General features: G+C 52.2%; 2 protein-coding genes and 2 non-coding genes across 5 annotated transcripts; 1 reads left to right on the top strand and 3 right to left on the bottom strand.

Annotated features, from left to right (window-relative positions):
• Positions 1 to 2772: 2772 nt before the first annotated feature.
• On the top strand, positions 2773 to 6895 carry TLCD1 (TLC domain containing 1). Of its 2 annotated transcripts, XM_043499194.1 has the most exons (5): positions 2773 to 3012; positions 4104 to 4186; positions 5297 to 5379; positions 6144 to 6218; positions 6345 to 6895. In XM_043499194.1, exons 1-5 carry the CDS (start codon positions 2822 to 2824, stop codon positions 6537 to 6539), a joined length of 627 nt encoding a protein of 208 aa, XP_043355129.1. In that variant the 5' UTR covers positions 2773 to 2821; the 3' UTR covers positions 6540 to 6895. The 2 variants fall into 2 exon arrangements, with proteins under 2 accessions (XP_043355129.1, XP_038231722.1); XM_038375794.2 differs by having other exon boundaries at positions 6144 to 6895.
• Positions 6896 to 13043: 6148 nt separating this feature from the next.
• RPL23A (ribosomal protein L23a) lies at positions 13044 to 17055 on the bottom strand. The gene is made up of 5 exons (XM_038375690.2): positions 16899 to 17055; positions 15993 to 16173; positions 15104 to 15280; positions 14418 to 14487; positions 13044 to 13109 (listed from the first exon to the last, which is right to left on the bottom strand). Exons 1-5 carry the CDS (start codon positions 16921 to 16923, stop codon positions 13095 to 13097), a joined length of 468 nt encoding a protein of 155 aa, XP_038231618.1. The 5' UTR covers positions 16924 to 17055; the 3' UTR covers positions 13044 to 13094.
• Positions 14557 to 14621, bottom strand: LOC119844879. The gene has a single exon (XR_005289425.1). It is a non-coding gene; the product is annotated as a small nucleolar RNA SNORD42 (small nucleolar RNA).
• On the bottom strand, positions 15387 to 15459 carry LOC119844880. Its single transcript, XR_005289426.1, has one exon. It is a non-coding gene; the product is annotated as a small nucleolar RNA Z17 (small nucleolar RNA).
• Positions 17056 to 21431: the final 4376 nt, after the last annotated feature.

Genomic DNA, 21431 nt, shown 5'->3' with positions numbered 1-21431 from the left:
CAGCTTTCAGGTGTATTGTTATTCCTTCTTTAATTATTGTTTCAACCATACGTACAGCTGACTGCTCTGTAATTTCTGAAATTGCCTCGAGAGACTTTGGGGGTAGGAGGGAGGTACATTTGCTACCTACCTTCCAGTCCTCTGGCACAGTGACTGTTTTCACAGAGAAGCACCTTGTCCTTGAACTCCTCCTGAACTCTTGGCTGGACCCCTCCCCCTGGTGCCTTCCTACTTTTTAAATGATCAGTTTGTTTCACCTCCTCTTCTTCTGACACCTCAGTCTGGGAAAAAGAAAAGGAGTACTTGTGGAGTCTGGGAGAGATCCTCACCCTTAATGCCAGAAAGAGCAGATCCAAGTAGGAATCTCCCCAAAAGCCCCTGTGGGGAAGACTGATGCAAAAAAATTAAAAAATTAAAATTAGTTAGCTTTTCCCCAATGTCCTCATCTTCCTTAACTGCGCCCTTTAACGCTCGGTGATCTATCAGACTTGCTGGGTTCCTGGTTCTGAAAGACTTAAAAAATCTCGTTCCTTTTATACTTCTTTAGTTATTTGCTCTTCAAAATCCACATTGGCCATTCTAATTCCACCTTGCATATCTACGGCCTGCTGCAGTTCAGGCTCCTGTCTATTGGCTTCACTCGGGCCAGGTTTCCAAACAGGGAAGGGTCTGTGTTTGGCTCACGTAGCCCCTGGATCCTGAGCATGCAGCCAGATGGGCTTACTCCAGGCTTCTGGCTCCCTTGCTGGTCAGCTGTACACAGGCCTTCGGAGATTTATTATTCCTAGCAGGGTACACCTTGGGAATGCTGCTGAGGGAATGAGGAGAGGCAACATGGACTTGGAAGAGAAAAGGTTTCTGAGGCCCCCAGGGGGCCGATTCTGGGGCGGCACTGCAGGCCTGAAGGGGCCCACGGAAGGTGCCGGCACAGGAGGAGGCTTCTCCCCAGCTCTGTGAGTTCGGGACTGGGCTTACCCCTTGCACAGAACGGGAGTTGTTCTTTGTACCATTCAGGGCCCTGGGGCGGGAGCGGCCTCGCGCTGGAAAGTGAGAAAGAGTCAGAGGAACCGTGGGCTGGAGACGAAGGGGACACGCAGGGCTGGGAGCTGAACTCCTGGCAGGGAGTCACTGGGCCTGTGCCCGCCAAGCCCCATCAGCTGAAGAAACCTTGCAGGCAAGTACTAGGTCTCTGCCCTACGTCTTCAGCCCCTCCCCCTGCCAGCCCAGCCCCCTGTGCCAGCCCTGACGCCCTCTGAGCTGGCCCAGCCCCTCTCCCGTGCCAGCCCCTCCCCCTGCCAGCCCAGCCCCCTGTGCCAGCCCTGACGCCCTCTGATCTGGCCCAGCCCCTCTCCCGTGCCAGCCCCTCCCCCTGCCAGCCCAGCCCCCTGTGCCAGCCCTGACGCCCTCTGAGCTGGCCCAGCCCCTCTCCCGTGCCAGCCCCTCCCCCTGCCAGCCCAGCCCCCTGGGCCAGCCCTGACGCCCTCTGAGCTGGCCCAGCCCCTCTCCCGTGCCAGCCCCTCCCCCTGCCAGCCCAGCCCCCTGTGCCAGCCCTGACGCCCTCTGAGCTGGCCCAGCCCCTCTCCCGTGCCAGCCCCTCCCCCTGCCAGCCCAGCCCCCTGTGCCAGCCCTGACGCCCTCTGAGCTGGCCCAGCCCCTCTCCCGTGCCAGCCCCTCCCCCTGCCAGCCCAGCCCCCTGTGCCAGCCCTGACGCCCTCTGAGCTGGCCCAGCCCCTCTCCCGTGCCAGCCCCTCCCCCTGCCAGCCCAGCCCCCTGTGCCAGCCCTGACGCCCTCTGAGCTGGCCCCGCGCCTCCCGCGAGCCTAGGGGGCGGGGCGAGCGGGTCCGGCAGGGGGCGGGCGAGCTGGGTCCGGCAGGGGGCGGGCGAGCGGGGCGGGCGAGCTGGGTCCGGCAGGGGGCGGGGCGAGCGGGTCCGGCAGGGGGCGGGGCGAGCTGGGTCCGGCAGGGGGCGGGCGAGCGGGTCCGGCAGGGGGCGGGGCGAGCTGGGTCCGGCAGGGGCGGGCGAGCGGGTCCGGCAGGGGGCGGGGCGAGCTGGGTCCGGCAGGGGCGGGCGAGCGGGTCCGGCAGGGGGCGGGGCGAGCTGGGTCCGGCAGGGGCGGGCGAGCGGGTCCGGCAGGGGGCGGGCGAGCGGGGCGGGCGAGCTGGGTCCGGCAGGGGGCGGGGCGAGCTGGGTCCGGCAGGGGCGGGCGAGCGGGTCCGGCAGGGGGCGGGGCGAGCTGGGTCCGGCAGGGGGCGGGCGAGCGGGTCCGGCAGGGGGCGGGGCGAGCGGGTCCGGCAGGGGGCGGGCGAGCGGGTCCGGCAGGGGGCGGGGCGAGCGGGTCCGGCAGGGGCGGGGCGAGCGGGTCCGGCAGGGGCGGGGCGAGCTGGGTCCGGCAGGGGCGGGCGAGCGGGTCCGGCAGGGGGCGGGGCGAGCTGAGTCCGGCAGGGGGCGGGGCGAGCGGGTCCGGCAGGGGGCGGGGCGAGCTGGGTCCGGCAGGGGGCGGGGCGAGCTGGGTCCGGCAGGGGGCGGGCGAGCGGGTCCGGCAGGGGGCGGGGCGAGCTGGGTCCGGCAGGGGGCGGGCGAGCTGGGTCCGGCAGGGGCGGGCGAGCGGGTCCGGCAGGGGGCGGGCGAGCGGGTCCGGCAGGGGGCGGGGCGAGCTGGGTCCGGCAGGGGCGGGCGAGCGGGTCCGGCAGGGGCGGGCGAGCGGGTCCGGCAGGGGGCGGGCGAGCGGGGCGGGCGAGCTGGGTCCTGCAGGGGGCGGGGCGAGCTGGGTCCGGCAGGGGCGGGCGAGCGGGTCCGGCAGGGGGCGGGGCCAGGCGGCGGCATGGGGCCCTGGCTGCGCGCGGCCGGGCTGGTGCTGGGCTCCACGCTGCTCTTCAAGGCGCTGCAGTGGGGGCTGCGCCGCCTGCCCCTGCCCGCCCACGTGCGCCGGGACCCGACCCGCGCCTGGCGCTGGCGGAACCTGCTCGTCTCCTTCGTGCACTCGGTGGTGACGGGGCTCTGGGCCGTGCTGTGGTGAGTGAGCGCAGCGCCGAGCGCCCCTCCCGCTGGAGCCAGGCTGCGAAGGGCCCCAGGCGTGGGAGCCCCCCCCGGCGCCCCAGGGCAGCTCGGCCTGGCCTCCCCTTTGCGGTCCAGCAGCTGACGCTCCGCTCCCCATTAGACGTGTCTGCCCGGCGCCGGGCCTCGGGGAGCCTGGCGGGCGGGTGCCGATCGGCTCTGAGCCTGCAGCCCGGGCACCCGGCCCCCTGACTCCTCCCGGGAGCTAGTGGCCCCGGAGCCTCTGGAGAGCCCGGCTCGGTACTAGGAGCCCGCGCCCTGGGGCTGCTGCTGTCTAGTGGTTATGCTGAGGTGCCCCCAAAGGCCTTAGGCCCGATTGTGCTGCACACTGGATACAGGACGTGGGGGTCTGTTCAGTGCTGAGCACCCCCCTCCCCGCGGTGGCATATCAGATCCTCCTCCTCCCGCCCCAGAGGAGAGCAGCGGGCACGCAGGACAGCCAGCGCATAGCACCCTGCGCCAAACTGAGGAGGGGGCCGGGGGAGCAGGGGACATTCCTGGTCGGCAGGGCGTCCCTGAGCCCCCTGATGTGCACACGTGCCAAGGGGCGCTCTGTTGCTAAGGCGGCCTATCTGCCTAGCAGAGGGAGGAGGGGCTGAGCTGATCATGTGCCAAGTCTCAGAGCCTGCTCCCAGGGACTCCAGGCCCTTCCAAGCAAGGCTTGGAGCATTCACTGCAGCATGAGCAATGAGCCACTACGCAAAGGAGAAAGGCTCAAAGGCCCCAGCTGACTCTTACTGTACCCAGTGTTGTGGACATGTTCTAAATCGGGCAATTACTGATCACAACCTAGGCCCGTTCCTGGGCTCTGGGAAGGTAATGGGACCTGGGACACGCAGCCCTGGAAGGAGCTGAATGGCTGACTGAGGGGCCAGCTGTTTCTCTTTGCTTCTGCTACTGGGGGAGTTACTCTGGGTGAGCAGCGGTAACTCGGGAAGAGGAACTATGCACAGGCCCCTCCGCACCATGATACTTGGGAGGTAAGGAGGGCTGCTATGATCAAACTATATGAAACCACACACGCCTCTGCATGTCTCTCCCCTCCCCAGCGTGTGGCAGGTTCCTGAGATGCTGGTGGACATTGAAAACACCTCGTCCACTTCAGGATACCTGCTTCTCTGCTTCTCAGCAGGTAGGGTTTCTGCCCCTTCCTCCCCCCATGCAGGGGTCTGGTGTGCTGCATTTCCGCTAGAGGTGCTGAAATTGGAGCTGGAAGAGCCTTCCCCAAATTGCTGCCCCAGCCAGCTCCATGCAGGATTGATTCAGCAGCATCCCTTCCGGGGCTTTGTGCAGTCCATTCTGGAAAGTCCCAAGTGCTGGGTCTTCTACTGTGTCCCAGGGGAGAGTATGTTACAGCCCAGTACCTCCCACCTAAGTTCTCTCTAAGTGGGGTGGCCGCGCAGCAGCCTATTAAGCGCTGTGCAGGCCCTCAGGGCTGCAGTGGGGAGAGGCACCCCTCCCCGCAATGCTCAAAACCTTTCATGGTGTTCAGCCTTCAGCTCACCTGTGCTTTAATTCCATCCTGTTGTTCCTGTAACACACCCTGGTCCTGCCCACAACAATGCTCCTCCTTAAGCATTGGTATCTTCAGATCCATGAAGCTGTCTAGCCTGTTCCCCCGCAGATTTAAATCTGTGGCTTGGCTCAGCAGTCGTTTCTCCAGTTCCCCGGTCGCGTTGCTTGCTCTTTGCTGAGCTGCCTGCAGCTTTTCAGTACCTCGGTGGTGTCCAGATACAATGATCACTGTGCACAGGGGTGCTCTCCTCCCTGCTCCGTGACACGAGGCTGCAGCACCTAAAATTGCATGGGCCTTTTTGCTGCCATACTGTGCGGCACAGTCATTGAGCCATTCCAGACGGAGCTACTCCTGCTCCCAGCGTCCTGTTCGAGACCGTTTTCCCCGTATGCCCAACCTTACTGACAGGCTTGCTCTTGTTTCCTTTCCACCCTGCTTGCTGCTGCTGTGGGAAAACTAGTCTTGGTGATCACACATGCAGTTGGAGAGGCATGAATCTGCCTTACTGAGAGTGTCCATCAGGATACCAGGGGTTCCTCCCAGCGTTAGTTACCAACGGCGGCGGGAGGGTGGGGGCACTGTTTAATGGAGTCCCATCTCACTAGCCTCGGCACTGGGTGACACCTGAAAGCTCTCGATGGAGGCTCTGTTATAGACGCACAGGGAGTGATTATAACTCCCCCACACCAGGACTGACAGACTGTGCTCTCTGCCTCCCTTCCATAGGCTACTTCATCCATGACACACTCGACATCATTGTGAGCCACCAGTCCCGAGCATCCTGGGAGTACCTGGTTCACCATGCCATGGTAAGTACAGGCCCACGCAGTGAGCCCAGCTGGCACATACAGCACTGAGCAAGACCAGCTGAGTTGACTCTCCTCTTTCCAGATACACCCACAGCTGAGAGAAACTGACCAATGACCCTGGGGAGGCAGAACAGGTGCCCCACAGGAGGCTAGGGCTGGGAGTCCCTGAGGTTGGGGATGTCTGACCTGTGCTGGCCTTGTTACCTGTTAGCTGAGCAGATCATGGCCCAGGGCTGAAGTTCAGGTGCATGGACCTACACAGGCTTTGCAAGGCCAGATTCGGAGCGGCTCCCTGCCCGGATCTCACCTGCAGCTTTCCTCAGCAGGGTGGGTATGCAGAAGCCAGCACCTGCCAAATGGGGCAGTCAGCCAAGTCATGGGTGATTCCCTGGGGAGTAAAGCAGGAGGTGGGGAAAAGAGCCCAAGGGATCTGCCCACCTCACATGCATAGAAAGATTGGTTAGTACATCCAGGCTGGGACACCGGCTGGGTTAGACTAACCTTGTGAGAGTGGGGTGGCCATGCAACTGTGGCCAAAGCCCCGGGAAGCTGAACCAATCTGCTCACTCCTAAGAGATGGCTCCCCACTACCCAGAGCCCTGCAGGCTGAGCTGGAGGGGCTCCCCCTCATTACTGGCTGCCCTCTAATCTCCTTCCTCTGGAGTGGGCCTGGTATCTGCCACTCAGCTCCATGCCTGGGCTTGGCAGGAGGACGGAGGGGAAGTCAGCTGGCCTCACTCCTGTGTCTGGGTCCCCCCTGCCAGGCGATCTCAGCCTTCTTCTCCGGGATCTCCCTGGACCGCTTCGTGGCAGCGGGGATGCTGTCGCTCTTCGTGGAGGTGAGCAACATCTTCCTGACCATCCGCATGCTGCTGAAGCTGAGCAACATGCCAGCTCCCACCCTCTACAGGGTCAACAAGTACGTCAACCTGGTGATGTATTTCCTCTTCCGCCTGGTGCCCCAGACCTACCTGACCTGGTACTTTGTGCGCTACGTGGAGGTGCGAGGTCAGGGAGCCTTCCTGATAGTCAACCTCTTCCTGCTGGATGCCATGATCCTGACGTACTTCTCCCGCCTGCTGCACTCCGACTTCTTCCCAGACTCCTGCAGGCGGCGCGCCGGAAAGGATGCGGGCGGGGAGAAGTTCTTAGTGGACTGAGTGAAGGGGCATCGTCTGTGGGGTTCTGCAAACCCCCCCTGCAGTGGAGGGCTTGGTCATGGGGCGCTTTGCACCTCCTCAGCTCTGCACCACACGTGCCTTACAGCTGAGCTCCACCAGCAAAGGGCTCTGCAGTCACTTAACAAAGCCTGTGCTTTGTCACAGGATGGCCTGACCTGTCCCCTGCAAAAACCCAACCCCCCCCCCACGCTGCTCCCAGGGTCAGGTCGATGCTAATGGGGCAGGGGTCACAGCAGGCAAATCAGGAGGGGAAGGATGGAGCTGGTTGGGAAAGAGGGTTTATCTTCCATGTTGTGATGGGATGTTACATGCATTAAATATGTGTCTGTTTCCAAGCTTCTGCAGCACATCTGGGCCGTCCTTTCCAGGGTCAGAGCATGCAGTGATCTGGGGAAGGAAGCAGCTTCTTACAGAGGCTGATGGGGAGGCGTCTTCAAGGCAGAAACAGCCAATGGCAGGTCCGGCTCTGAAAATAGTGCAGTGGTGGGTGCTAGCCAGCCCATCTACATAGGCGGGGTTTTAGCTGGGATTGTACTCAGGGCTGCTAGCCCATTCTGCTGCTTGGGCAGCCACAGCTACACTGCTACTTGTAGCATGCTAGCTGGATCAGTCTACCCACACCGGACATTACACCTGCAGCTCAGTGTCACATACCCTCTGGCTGCAGATGGGGGGGGAGGGAGGGAGCTGGCCAGTGGCTGCAGAGGCAGGTGGGACGGGGTGGGGGGGGAGAGCTTTTCTGGATGGAGAAGATAAGTATCCACTTGTAGGCCGAGGGAAAGGAGCCAGAAAATGTAGGGAATGTTTAAGTGGAAGAGAGGAGGAGTAAGGTGGTCAAGGGGCAGGTGAGGGAAATGGCTGCTAGGTGGTGAATTTTGCTGGAAAAGATGTCAGGATTCTGGGCAGAGCAGGAGGGGCCGAGGGCTTGAGAAGGGACAATGGGGGCTGGGGTGGGAGAGACACAGCGTTCTATCAGTGAGCTGGGGGAGGGGGCCAAGCTACAGGTGAAGACAGAAGGGAGGAAGTCAGCAGGATTCTAGGGGTGGGGGCGGTTAGAAGAGTGGGCAGAGCATTTGCCAATTAAGGCTGCAGAGAAAGGGAAGACATGTGGACTGATAGGAGCAAAGGGGCAGAAGAGAGGGGTGTTTTGGAGCATAGTCTTTAATGTCACCCAGTTGCTGCTTTGGCCAGAGCTGGTGTTGGGGTGATCTAGGAACAGGCCAGACAGGGAGGACCAAGGCTCTGGAATGCAAGGACTCTGCTGAAGAGGGGACCTGGCAGGGCAGAGAGCTCTCACTGGTCCGAGGTGATGGTCTCTTCAAAAGCCTTAATTCCTGGTTTGGTATGAAGCAGGGGTGATTGGCTCTTCCTGTGGAGAACCCAGCCAGAACAAAGGCTAGCCCAGCAACCAGAGCGGCTATATACCAAGCTGCAGAGCTGAGAAACTGGCCTGGCTGCTCCATTCATGCTATTGTGACTACACCCAAAGCAATGAGGCAGGTGCCCTAGGCTGGGCTCCAAGTCTTACCTAAAAATAATCCAGTGACCCCTTAGTGTTCTTGGATCAGGGGTGGGGTGTGTGCAGCTCCTCCCTTTCCAATGGTCTAATCCAGGAGTGGTGAGCCTGGGACTTGCCTTTATCCAGAGGCCTCATGCACAGTTGGGTACATTCCCTCATCTTACCTGTGTCCATCCAGAACAGGTGCATGCTGCTGTGTCATTACTTTGCAGCTGGCTGCTGCTACAGCTTTAACACAGGGCAGGGTAGGAGCTGTGTATAGTGGTCAGGTGTCATGCTGGTGGGCAGTGGGTAAGAACTTGGCTGGAGAGAGCCAGGGCTGTTTGCAGACAGGCTGCTGGGGTCTGTCCAATACCAATGCTAATTGAGTGAATGGCCTTGGATGTGCAGCTTGTGTGAAAGGCCATCGCTCTGGGAGTTCCTGTGCAGTATTTGGGAGGCAAACTGGTGCTGGCACGTGCAGAAAGAGTCTGTGCGCTTGGCTCCCAGAATAAATCTTTGGCCTGGAGCCTGGCTGGGAAGGTGGCTCAGTGTGTTGCCGTGCAAACAGGTATGGAGGGGGTCCCAAGGGCAGCCCCAATGTGAGCAGCCCTGCTGGAAATGAAGCTTGGATTCTCCCATCAGCTCCCTGGGCCTTTAGCTAGAGAGTCTGTTATCCACCATGACCCCTGCACTCAAGGCCAAGGTTAACCAGGGGGGTCAGCAATCAAGCTGCAGAGAGCTAGCTGCTCTGCCAGAGTGGCACTGGGCCACTGGCTGAATGGGGCACTGTGCTATGGATGATTACATGAAAGTGCAGCTGCCTCCCCTCTGCCCCAAATGCATGGCAGTTCCTACGCTGCTGTCAGAAAAGGCATAGCCCCCTCTGCCTACCTGCTTCTCCTTAGTGAGGGCCCTCCTTGGGTTACAGAAGCTTTGCTCAAATGAAGGCCCCCGGCTGACATGCTGTTTCAAGCTTCTTCCATGCGTCCTTGGGAGAGAGGAGAGGATGCTGCAGCTCAAGCTGCTGTGGCTTGTGGAAAGGGTGAAGAAGGAGGAAGCCAGCCTGGCTCTCCTGTTCTGCACTTCTCCCCATGGCACCACCTCTCGCTCTCCTCCCTGTGCTGGCCAGCAGTCAAACACACAGCTTGGAAGTCAATAGCAGGAAACTTTTTGGTCACATGCCCTTCTCTGCCAATTGGACCGGGTATAATGAATGACAGGTCATATCGAACCTCACCCTTGTTGCCATCACTGTGCTGTGTGCACAGAGACAGGGTTCTCAAACCCCATAGCTAAGAGATGGCTCCCCACCAGTCTCTGCCCCAAGAGCCCGAGCCAGTGTTTGCTCAGGGGCTCCTGGTTCTTCCTATATAGTCTGCACTCACCTGGGCTAGCAGCAGCTTTGCCCTGCCCTGGGGCATTAGCAGCAGCAATCATTAACCTCTTCCGTTAGACTGAAGTAATAGCTTAAGTACTGAAGTAAGACCCAGTAATAGCGGAACTGCCTGCCTGAGGCAATCAGAAGGGCCAGCAGCTCTCATCCCATCCCATCCACCTCGCCTGGCCCAGAACAGTCTAGCAGCACTGAGCCCTAAAGGAAAACACAGAGTGAGTCACATGCCTTCTGGCCCAGCCTCCTTAAAACCAGAGTATTCACACCAGCCCTCCTGGTGGAGAATGAGACTTGGGGCACAAAGCTGACTTTGGCTGGCCAGTGGGGCCACTTGGCTAGGCCACCCTTGGAGAGCAGACCTGGTGCTCCAACTCTAGGAACTCAGTACAGGTGAGTCGAAAGGCTAGCCCCCGGGCTCCCTGTGCATTGGGCTGGATTCTCAAAGCACCCACAGCCTTGGGGAGCTGTCATGACCAGAAGACAATCTACACCAAGAAGCTTATGATCCAAGCTCTCCTTCCCAATGCCCAGCTAACACTCCTCTGCCTTAGCTTCCAGTCAGGCCCCCATGGAATGCTGTCCCTGGAGCCTGGCACCCACCTGCCTCCCTCATCTCACCGTACCCACCAGAGCTGTGCTATGTTCACTCTTCACCCCAAAAGCTAAGTCTTTTCTCCCCACTGGTGTATGGCTAGTTCTGCAGAGGGATTCCCAGACACAGTATGGAGGCAGCCAAGGTGTGTCAGTGCAGAGGCATGCACATACAGCTGGTTTTGAAGCTTCTCCATTGTGCAGAACTTTCCCCCTATAGATCCAGTCAGTCCCCTATAGAGGGGAATGTTCTGTCTTTCTCATGGCAGAACATGCCTTGTGTAGAAGCTGTGTTCTCCCCTAGAAATGGCAAATCATAGAATCATAGAATATCAGGGTTGGAAGGGACCCCAGAAGGTCATCTAGTCCAACCCCCTCCAATCATTCCTGCCTAAAAAGGGATTAACCATTTCCATACAGTGGTGCTGGAACTAGGGGTGCCACTGCACCCCTGGCTTGTAGTAAGAACCAACACCAAAGAGATGGTTTCCATCAGCAGCACCCATTTCCATATAACCAACACCACACACCCACACTTCTCTTTGGGGACAACTAAAGTCAAAGGACGTCATTTGCTGAGCCTCAGCCAGAGGCACATTGGGGTGAATTACCCTGAAAATCCAGTTCTACTGCCTGAGGCTCACAGCCATCCCAGTGCATGAAACCTCCCCTGAAGTGGCAAGTCTGTCTGAGCCATAAGTGATAGATCAAAATAGATTACACACCACATAAAGCCCTTGGCCCAGAAAACCCCCCAATGTTGCCTAAAGGTCCTTAGAGCACTTGTATCCACATAGCACCTTTTGTGTCAGCATGAACACACAAACCATTGCCTAGCTGAAGTGCAGGTGACTCCACAGTGGAATGCAAACCTCACCATACCCAACCCTCCCCAGCACTTTAGGGCAGGAAGTGAAGAACAGCATTCAACTGCAGCAGGGACTTCACAAGGCAGAATATAATTACTCACATTGGTTTGGCCAATCCCTTCACATCTGGGGGGTTTGTTAGGCAAGAATATTTCTAGAGTCATCTTTGTTCTTTGCATCCACGTCCTGCCTACCACAGGTAAGCACTCCACATTCTTACCTATTCTTCAAACACTTTGAAGAGCTGAAAGAAAAGGAGTACTTGTGGCACCTTAGAGACTAACAAATTTATTAGAGCATAAGCTTTCGTGAGCTACAGCTCACTTCATCGGATGCATTTGGACCGATGAAGTGAGCTGTAGCTCACGAAAGCTTATGCTCAAATAAATTTGTTAGTCTCTAAGGTGCCACAAGTACTCCTTTTCTCCTTACAGTGTGTATGATAAACCCATTGTTTCATGTTCTCTGTGTGTGTATATAAATCTCTCCTCTGTTTTTTCCACCAAATGCATCCGATGAAGTGAGCTGTAGCTCACGAAAGCTTATGCTCAAATAAATTTGTTAGTCTCTAAGGTGCCACAAGTCCTCCTTTTCTTTTTGCGAATACAGACTAACACGGCTGCTACTCTGAAACCTTTGAAGAGCTGGTTTCAACTAAAGATTTTTGTTGATGGCAATCCCTCATTTCCAGTTAGCAACAGCAGCTAGTTTTAAGGCTGCCCTGATTAGCACCTTGAACCTAATTAAGGCCTTCACTGCTAGCAACACAAAGTGCATTTCAGAAGAGTTAAGCCCTGTATTGCAGCAGGGATAATGCACTTCATGCCAGACAAAACCCAATGAACTTTATTTTTAAAGGGCTGGTAATCAAAGAGGCATTGTAGCACTCAGTACTAAAGTGTTCAAGAATCTATAACTAAGTAGTTAGAAAGAGCCAACTCAGACTGGGAGTAGGAATGAGGAAGGGAGGGTGGCCTTAAGATGAAGGTATCACATCTGGGACCCACAAGTCTCTGAGCTCTGGTCCTCAGGCACCTGGCTCAAAGGTGGGATTAAGTTACTACTCTTATAGGCATGTGATGAGATAAACAGGGTTAGATTGTTAGATGCTCACATAACATAGTGATGACCGCACAAATAGCTGGTAGACCATCTGTTTGCCCTGTATTTACAAGTCTCTGTCCTTCAGCCACTGTCAGAGGACAAGCCTTGTCTCTGGTTTGTATGCAATGGCCCCTGTGCAGTAACGCCAATTGGTAGCAGTTCCTCTCTAAGTGCTGAATGTAGAAACTTGGTTCCCCTCATGGCTTCCATCCCCACAGTACATGAGCAGCTGGAATCTCCCAGGAACATCCTTCAATTGACTTTATTTTTACCACTAAAATACATGCGTGTTTGACAGATGAGTAGCCATTATCTAGCTAAGCTAGACAGGGTGAAGGCACTTGTGATCAACCAGATGAACTGAACATGAGAACTTCTCTAAAGGTCTCATTTGAAATCAGTGAAGTGGCCATACAATGGCAACAGCAGGCAAAAAAATGAAACCAACTTGCAAAAGGATGAAGCCATGGTACACAAAACTTTTTATTCTCTGTGTAAGGCTCTGCACAGAGCACTTTGAACAGGGTCTGACTACCCCTAGGCTTAAAGTGAGAACAGCAGCAGCAGAAACCATTGGTGTTTAAACTCCGTGTAATTAAAGCAGCATAAAAGTGTTGGAAGAGTAGCCAGGGTAAGACAAGAGCAGTGCACTGAACACAACATACTAGTCATTTAAGTCTCCTGCAATGAGAATAATGAGCTGAGGTGGAGTTTTCACTGTGCATCTACCTCTTCCCGTGCTTCACCACCACCAAATTCCTGTAGACTAGAGCTCCAGGGAAGTCTGCCATGCTGCAGCCTAAAGGCTGGTGTTCAGGACAGCATTTCAGTCTCACCTCTGGAATGGCATTTCAGGGGAAATGTAATTCTTCCACTTCAGTAATCTTGCATGACACTCAGCTATTGCCTCCATGCAGTATGTACATATGCCTCAAGCCTCTGAAATTGTGCTAAGTGCCCCGAAAGTCCCCCAGGTTCCTCGGCTCCCAGAGATCACTCGGTTACAAAACACAAGAGCCCACAAGTGGTTTTACAAAGTTTATTATCTCATCTGCCCAGCTCTTGGTGGATGCACTTTAGATTATTCCAATCTGAAAGGAAACAAAAGGAATGATGTTATAGCCTGTACCCTGACCACATGAAGATGGAGATTCCAAGATGTAGAACAGTGGCAATGGATCCATCTCCCCCAGAAAGCTCTAGTCCTATGAAAACATCCTTTCTGTTCCCCCAGGCTTCCAATCTGCCCTAGCTCAACAAAGCAAACAATATTCCTGCAGCACCTAATCTTGCCTACAACAAAAATGAGTAGATGAGTATTTACCACAGAACAGCCTGGCACAATAAGATGTGCACCAACCCTACTAAAATGCCTGTTACATCCACTTCTGATCATCCTAAGACTAACTTTTGTGGCAGGCCCGGAGGCTGGTTTGAGGCACCATGCTCCTATTCCACTGTAGAACTAACTGCTCTTCCCCCAGCCCAGAAACAACATTTCTACCCTGTTCTAGCAAGTGCCTGGAGTATCTGTATAACTTGTGTAGAACATGCCAAAACACCACAACAGCTGGCAAGTTACTGGACAGCTTAAGTTGGGTCAGAGAAACTCTTTTAGACTAGCTCAAAGAGATTTATTCCCCCCTGTTAAGAGACTGTAAACAAGATGTATAGAGCATGTTTCATCCCAAAGTACTTCCCAGACCATCTACATATGATCATTGACCCCTGCTGCAATACAGCCCCTCTCCTTGAAGGAAAGGAGCAAACAGACATTCTTTGCCAGAAACCTCTCTGCAGCATTATTAAGAAAGTAAGTGAGGAATTACTCTTCAAGCTGAAAGTGGTGGGTTAAGTTAGGATGGCAGAATGTTGGGCTGTGACCATGACCCACACCTCCATTCTTAAGAGTGCCACTGAATGTCAAACAAGGTTTGACACCGCAGCTAAGAGACAACAATGAGCTTGTAAAACTCATGAATTTGCTTCAGAGCCATTTGTTCCTAGTTGCTGATCAATATCCCAGAGTCCTCGCAGGAGTACATTTCTGATGTAAACCAACGATAACATTACTGATCAATTATGATACCTCTTCCCCTTCCTGTCATTTCTTATACGAGGTCAAGATCGATAGCCACTTTAGTACAAAGCCTTTAGGACATTTCATAAGTCTAAAAACTCTAGCCCAGTGACACTTGGCTACTATGAATTTGTGAGAAATTCAATTTCACATGGAGTGCAGGGCTTTCATTTCATGCAGTAATCACTGCCCTACTTCAGCACAGCACCCTTCCCAGAATAACAGCCCTGATCTCAGCTGTATGTCAAAACAGGGTCTGGCTGGGACAGAGTAGAGAGGGCAGATGAAAGTGAGAAAATACAAGAGTCTCCATTCTCACCTTGTTGGCTACATCCAATGCATCATAGTCTGGAGCAAGACGGACATAAGCCTTCTTCTCACCATCGGGTCTACAATGAAGCACGAGGTATTAGTACCCACAACTCCTTATTTATTTTCCAGTTGCGTAGTATCACATTGTGCATCAGTGGTTCCTTTGAGAACATCACTGTACTCAGTTGAAGTAGTTTTCCATCATTTGCACAAAAAATCCCCTTTGCTGCTCCCAAAAGAGCTGCTCAGATCAACTGGCTGGTACTTCAGTACTGCAGGTTACTCCTTTAAGCCAGTAATTACAATTTACATTCCACCATGACATGCTCAGATTCAAAGCCAAGATTGTACAACAAAATCATGACAGATCTTGAACTCTGCAACTCACATACATATTGTAACCTACAAACCAAGAAACTCAGCAATAAATGTCTTTCTATACAGCATTGAGGAAGCATATGAATCAATCAGAAAACTCAGATTTCTATGCATCATTAGAACCTTTCCCCCTGCCACACACAGCTAGTCTTCTGGGTTCCAATTCCACATACCTGCTAGTTTCATTCAAGCCAGGTACATTTTCTCTTAAGCTTTTTAATCAATTATCTGCTTAAACACTATCTAGGGCACTTTGAAACACTTACACCTACAAGTGCTCCATTTCCCTCCCACTTAAAACCCAGTGTCACTTACCGGATCAATGTGTTCACCTTGGCCACATCAATATCATACAGCTTCTTGACAGCCTGTTTGATCTGATGTTTGTTGGCCTTGACATCTACAATGAAGACCAGGGTGTTGTTATCCTCTATCTTCTTCATGGCAGACTCTGTGGTCAGAGGGAACTTGATAATGGCATAGTGGTCAAGCCTGAGTGGGAGAAGCATTTGAATTACATAACACTGGAAGCAGTGAGGGATGCTAGAGAAAGCTCCTTCACACAGCAGATTGTCAGTATAGCTCTAGGAACCTTCAGGGTACATCAGTCACTAGTAAGATTGTAATCACAAGCTCTCAGGCTTTGGTCGCATGGAATCATCATTTGCACCCCAAATATCCGTTACAAAAGCTAAGTAATTAAGCTGCCAAGACATTGTTGTTTCAGTTTCCAGAACACAGTCTTCCATTCACTGAGGCCAGATCTACACAAAATCTGTTTGCAATGTTGCTTCAAGGTGTAATTTTCTGCAACATCTTTAAAGCAGCAAAAGTCCTAGTGTAGATGCAGCTATACCAGTTAACTGTTATACCAGTTTGTCAGCATAGCTTAACTCACTTTCCCCCCGCCAGTATAAACAGCATCTGCAATAGAAGGAGTTGCTGGTTCTGCAACCAATCAACCTTTTCTAGCGTAGACTTCACCTAAAACTACTAGCTTGTATTTTACTTCTGATTCTCCAATATAAATGTTCACTTGCTAAATGTAAGTATTTTTAAAAGAAAAATGTGGTAAGATTATGACTAAAACCAAGCTGACTTTAGATCAACAAACTCAAGTCTGATGGAGATGGGGGAAGGTGTCCAGACCTTTGACTGGATATACTGAGACAGATTTTAAAGGAAATGGACCACACAGACGTACTTGTTCCTCCGAGGAGCACTCTTCCTAGGATATTTGGGCTGTCTCCGTAATCGTAAGGTTTTGGGCCTTCTGAAGGTGGGAGATGTCCTGATTTTCTTCTTCTTGTGACTGTGCACACCTTTCAACACAGCCTTTTTAGCTTTCAGAGCCTTGGATTTTGCCTCTGTCTTAGCGGGGACAGCTACAAAGAGAAGACTGGTTAGCCGCAGGTCTGTTGGCCTCGACAACAAGGGACTCCGCGCTCCCTCCGCACCCCACAGGCCCTGAAGACAATTCTGCACGTTGGCAGCCTACGAGGAGCCGAGTCACAAACCGGCACGGAACCGCAGCGCTCGCCCGCCGCGAGGAAGCCATCGCACGGCCTGAAGGGAGACTGGACGCTAAGGGCAGAGCGGGCAAGAGGCGAAAAGGCCACCCTGGGAATGCCAAGACGGGGTGGGGGGAGCCCCCCCATATCCTGGATTTCAGCTTCACCAGTTTGTAAAAGCGCCTCGTTCGCACGCAAGATCTGAGCGGCTCCCTCACGCCACCCGCCAGCCCTGGGCCCCGGTACCGGCCGGTCCGGCGGGGAGCGCGCGCGCGGGCTCTGCCGGAGGCCGCCACGTGGGCTGCGCGGGCCGCCCTCGCCCCCCCCCGGGCCTCGGCCCACGCCGCACCGCGCCAGAGCGGGGCCCGGGACCGGCCAGGCCGCCAAGGGACCCCCGGGGGGCTGCGGCGGGCCTAGCCGGGGGCTCCCCGCCCTGCGCGCAGGGCCCGGCCCCGCCGCACGTGGGGCCCAGGCCCCGTAACCGGGAGCGGGAGCGGGCCCGGACCCAGGCCCAGGCCCAGGCCCCGCCCCCTCCCACCCGGCCGGCCGGCCGGCCTCCTCCCCGCGCGCCCCCCAGCGCGGCGGCCCCTCACACTCACCCTCCTTCTTCGCCTTCGGCGCCATCTTGGGGAAAGGGAAGCGAAAGGGGTGGGCCGGGCCGCCTCACACGGGCTTATAGGGCCAACTCTCACGAGAGCAGGCACAAACAACGCGAGATCGCGCACGGCATGCCGGGAGTGGTAGTTCTCGTTCCAGACAGCGGGACGGAAGGAGCGTAGGCACGAGAGCATGCGCCGAAAAGTACCTGCGGGTGGTGCATATTGGGAGTTGTCGTTTTTTATTACCTCGGAGTTTGTAATTTGTTATTAATTTTATTAATTAACAGTAGGGCTGCCGATTAAGCACAGTTAACTCACGCGATTAACTCCAAAAAATTAATCTTGATCAAAGAAATTAATCGCAATTAATTGCACTGTTAAACAATAGAATACCAATTGAAATGTATTAACTATTTTGGATATTTTCTACATTTTCAAATATATTGATTTCTATTGCAACACAGAATACAAAGTGTACAGTGCTCACTTTATATTATTTTTATTACAAATATTGTCACTGTAAAAATGATAAACAAAAGAAATAGTTTTCAGAGTAGCAGCCGTGTTACTCTGTATCAGCAAAAAGAATGAGGAGTACTTTTGGCACCTTAGAGACTAACAAATTTATGAGGGCAGAAGCTTTCGTGGGCTAAAACCCACTTATACTAGTACTCTAGTGTAACTTGCAAATGTCGATTTTTTTGTTACATAACTGCACTCCAAAACAAAATAATGTACAACTTTTGTGCCTACAAGTCCACTCAGTCCTACTTCTTGTTCAGCCAATCGCTAAGACAAACAAGTTTGTTTACATTTACAGGAGATAATGCTGCCTGCTTCTTATTTATAATGTCACCTGAAAGTGAGAACAAGCGTTCGCATGGCACTTTTATAGCCAGCATTGCAAAGTATTTACGTGCCAGATACGCTAAACATTCGTATGCTCCTTCATACTTTGGCCACCATTCCAAAGGACATGCTTCCATGCTGATGATGCTCGTTAAAAAAAAATCCATTAATTACATTTGTGAGTGAACTCCTTGGGGGAGAATTGTATGCCTCCTGTTCTGTTTTACCCACATTCTGCCATATATTTCATGTTATAGCAGTCTCAGATGATGACCCAACATGTTGTTCATTTTAAGAACACTTTCACTGCAGATTTCACAAAACGCAAAGAAGGTACCAATGTGAGATTTCTAAAAATAGCTACAGCACTCAACCCAAGGTTTAAGAATCTGAAGTGCCTTCCAAAATCTAAGAGGGAGGAGATGTGGAGCATGCTTTCAGAAGTCTTAAAAGAGCAACACTCTGATGTGGAAACTACATAACCGAACCACCTACATAACCGAACCACCAAAAAAAAGAAAATCAACCTTCTGCTGGTGGCATCTGACTCAGATCATGAAAACGAGCATGTGTCGGTCAGCATTGCTTTGGATGGTTATCAAGCAGAACCTGTCATCAGCATAGATGCATGTCCCCTGGAATGGTGGTTGAAGCATGAAGAGACATATGAATCTTTAGCACATCTGACACGTAAATATCTTGCAACGCCGGCCATGACAGTGCCATGCGAATGCCTGTTCTCACTTTCAGGTAATATTGTAAACAAGAAGCAGGTAGCATTATCTCCTTCAAATTGTAATCAAACTTGTTTGTCTTTAGTGATTGGCTGAACAAGAAGTAGGACTGAATGGACTTGTAGGCGCTAAAGTTTTACATTGTTTTATATTTGAAGGCAGTTATTTTTTGTACATAATTCTAAATTTGTAAGTTCAACTTTCATGATAAAGAGATTGCACAGTACTTGTATGAGGTGAATTGAAAAATACTATTTCTTTTGTTTTTTACAGTTCAAATATTAGTAATAAAAATAAATATAAAGTGAGCACTATACAATTTGTATTCTGTGTTGTAATTGAAATCAATACATTTGAAAATGTAGAAAACATCAACAAATATTTAAATAAATCGTATTCTATTATTGTTTAACAGCACGATTAATCATGATTAATTTTTTTAATCGCTTGACAGCCCTAATTAATAGTTTAATATTTTTGATCTTATTAAAAACCTTCCATCCAGGAGTCCCAAAACACATTACAAATGAATGGTACATGGGGTAGTGACAGTTCTAATCACATATTGAAATTCAGTACCTCTAATAATAATGAGAAGCGTTAATACAAATATTTTAAAAATATAACAAGACACAAGCTAACATAGCTTCAGAGAGAGTGAACAGAACATGGCAATTTATTAAGTGATTCATCCCCTGTCATCCAAGGGGTGAATCACTCAATAAAGGAGGAGAGCTGAGGGAACTGGGTTTATTTAGTCTGTAGAAGAGAAAAGTGAGGGGGGATTTGATAGAAGCCTTCAACTACTTGAAGAGGGGTTCCAAAGTGGATGGAGCTCAGCTGTTCTCAGTGGTGGCAGATGACAGAACAAGGAGCAATGGTCTCAAGTTGCAGTGGGGGAGGTCTAAGGTTGGATATTAGGAAACACTATTTCATTAGGAGGGTGGTGAAGCACTGGAATGGGTTACCTGGGGAGATGGTGGAATCTCCATCCTTAGAGGTTTTTAAGGCCCAGCTTGACAAAGCACTGGCTGGGATGATTTAGTTGGGGTTGGTCCTGCTTTGAGCAGGGGGTTGGACTAGATGACCTCCTGAGGTCTCTTCCAACCCTAATCTTCTATGATTCTATGATCCAGCACTTCTAGCAGGCAAGGTTTAGGGACACCCAGAGCATGGGGTTGTATTCCTGACCATCTCGGCTAACAGCCATTGATGGACCTATCCTCCATGAACTTATCTAATTCTTCTTTGAACCCTGTTATACTTTTGGCCTTCACAATATCACCTGGCAACAAGCTTAACAGGTCGATAGTGCATTGTGTGAAGAAGTACTTCCTTTTGTTTGTGCTAAACCAACTGTCTATTAATTGCATTGGGTTGCTTGTGTGTTATATTAAGGGGTAAATAGCACTTCCCTACTCACTTTCTCTGCACCAGTCATGATTTCTGCACCAGTCAGACCTCTGCCACATCCCCCTCCGTTGTCTGTTTCCAAGCTGAACATTCCCCATTTTTAAAATCTCTCCTTGTACAGAAGCTGTTCCATGCCCCTAATAAGTTTTATGCTTTCTCTGTAATTTTTCCAATTCTAATATATCCCTCCTCATATGGAAGCTTTTCCATACCCCTAATCATTTTTGTTCCCCTTCTCTTACCTTTTCAAATTCTAAGATATCTTTTTTTTTTTTAGAAGGAGTGACCAGCAGTGCAGACAATATTTGTGGTGTGGACATACCGTGGATGGATTTATAAAGTGGCATTATGATATCTTCTGTCTTATCATTTACCCCTTTCCTAATGATTCCTAATATTCTGTTAACTTTTTTGACTACTGCTGCACATTGAACAAATGTTTTCAGAGTACAATCCACAATTTGACTCCAAGATCTCTTTCCTGAGTGGTAACAGCTAATTTAGACCCCAGCATTGTATATGTATAGTTGGGATGATGTTTTTCAATGTGCGTTACTTTACACTTATCAACATTGAATTTCATTTGCTGTTTTGTTGCCCAGTCACCCATTTTTGTGAGGTCAATTAGTAACTTTTTGCAGTCAGTTTTGAACTTAACTATCTTGAGTAATTCTATATTGCCTGCAAACTTTACCACCTCATTGTTCACTCCCTTTTCCAGATCATTTATGGATATGTTGAACAGCACTGGTCCCAGTATAGATCCTTGGGGGTTCCCCCCTTTACCCCCCTTCACTGTGAAGACTGATAGTTTATTCCTACCCTTTGTTTCCCATCTTTTAACCAGTTCTGATCCATGAAAGGACCTTCCCTCTTATCCCATGACAGCTTACTTCGCTTAAGAGCCTCTGGTGAGGAACCTTGTCAAAGGCTTTTGGAAAGGCCAAGTGCGCTATATCCACTGGCTCACCCTTGTTCACACTTTTCACACCCTCAAAGAATTTGAAGAGATTGGTGAGGCATCATTTCCCATTCCCATGGTGAGGCGTGATAGGCCTGTTATGCATGAACAAAGGCCACTGCCCAATAAAACACTGATGTTTATCCCCCTTCTACCACTACAGAGCAAACCTCAGTCTGCTGGGCTGTTAATGCAGCATTTTTCACCAAAAGCCAAGAATAATTCTCTCACCCATTTCCTGGCAGAATCAATCCCACACAGGCATTCCCTCAACTCCTGCTACTGCCTGAAAAACAGGGAGCTGTCCTGTCTTCTTGGCAGGAAAGAGGATCCACAGAGGAGTGGCCCTTTCCTAAGGCCATGGTGGGCTTTACATTCTGAAAGCCATCAGTGCAGGTGCAAATAGCATCCTGTGAGACACAAAGGATAATAGGATGGAAACAAGGAGAGTAGGAGGCATTTTGTTTGCTCCGTGGAGGCTGATGAAGAGAGGTGAGGACATGCCCTGGGTGCAGTGTGATGTTTGCAAAGCAGGACGATGCAATCGGAGCTCTTTCTTTGCTCTTTTTTGCCAGG

This window comes from Dermochelys coriacea, chromosome 17 (assembly GCF_009764565.3).
Source record: "Dermochelys coriacea isolate rDerCor1 chromosome 17, rDerCor1.pri.v4, whole genome shotgun sequence".
NCBI classification, from domain to species: domain Eukaryota; kingdom Metazoa; phylum Chordata; order Testudines; family Dermochelyidae; genus Dermochelys; species Dermochelys coriacea.
This window is presented reverse-complemented; position numbering and strand designations above follow the sequence as displayed.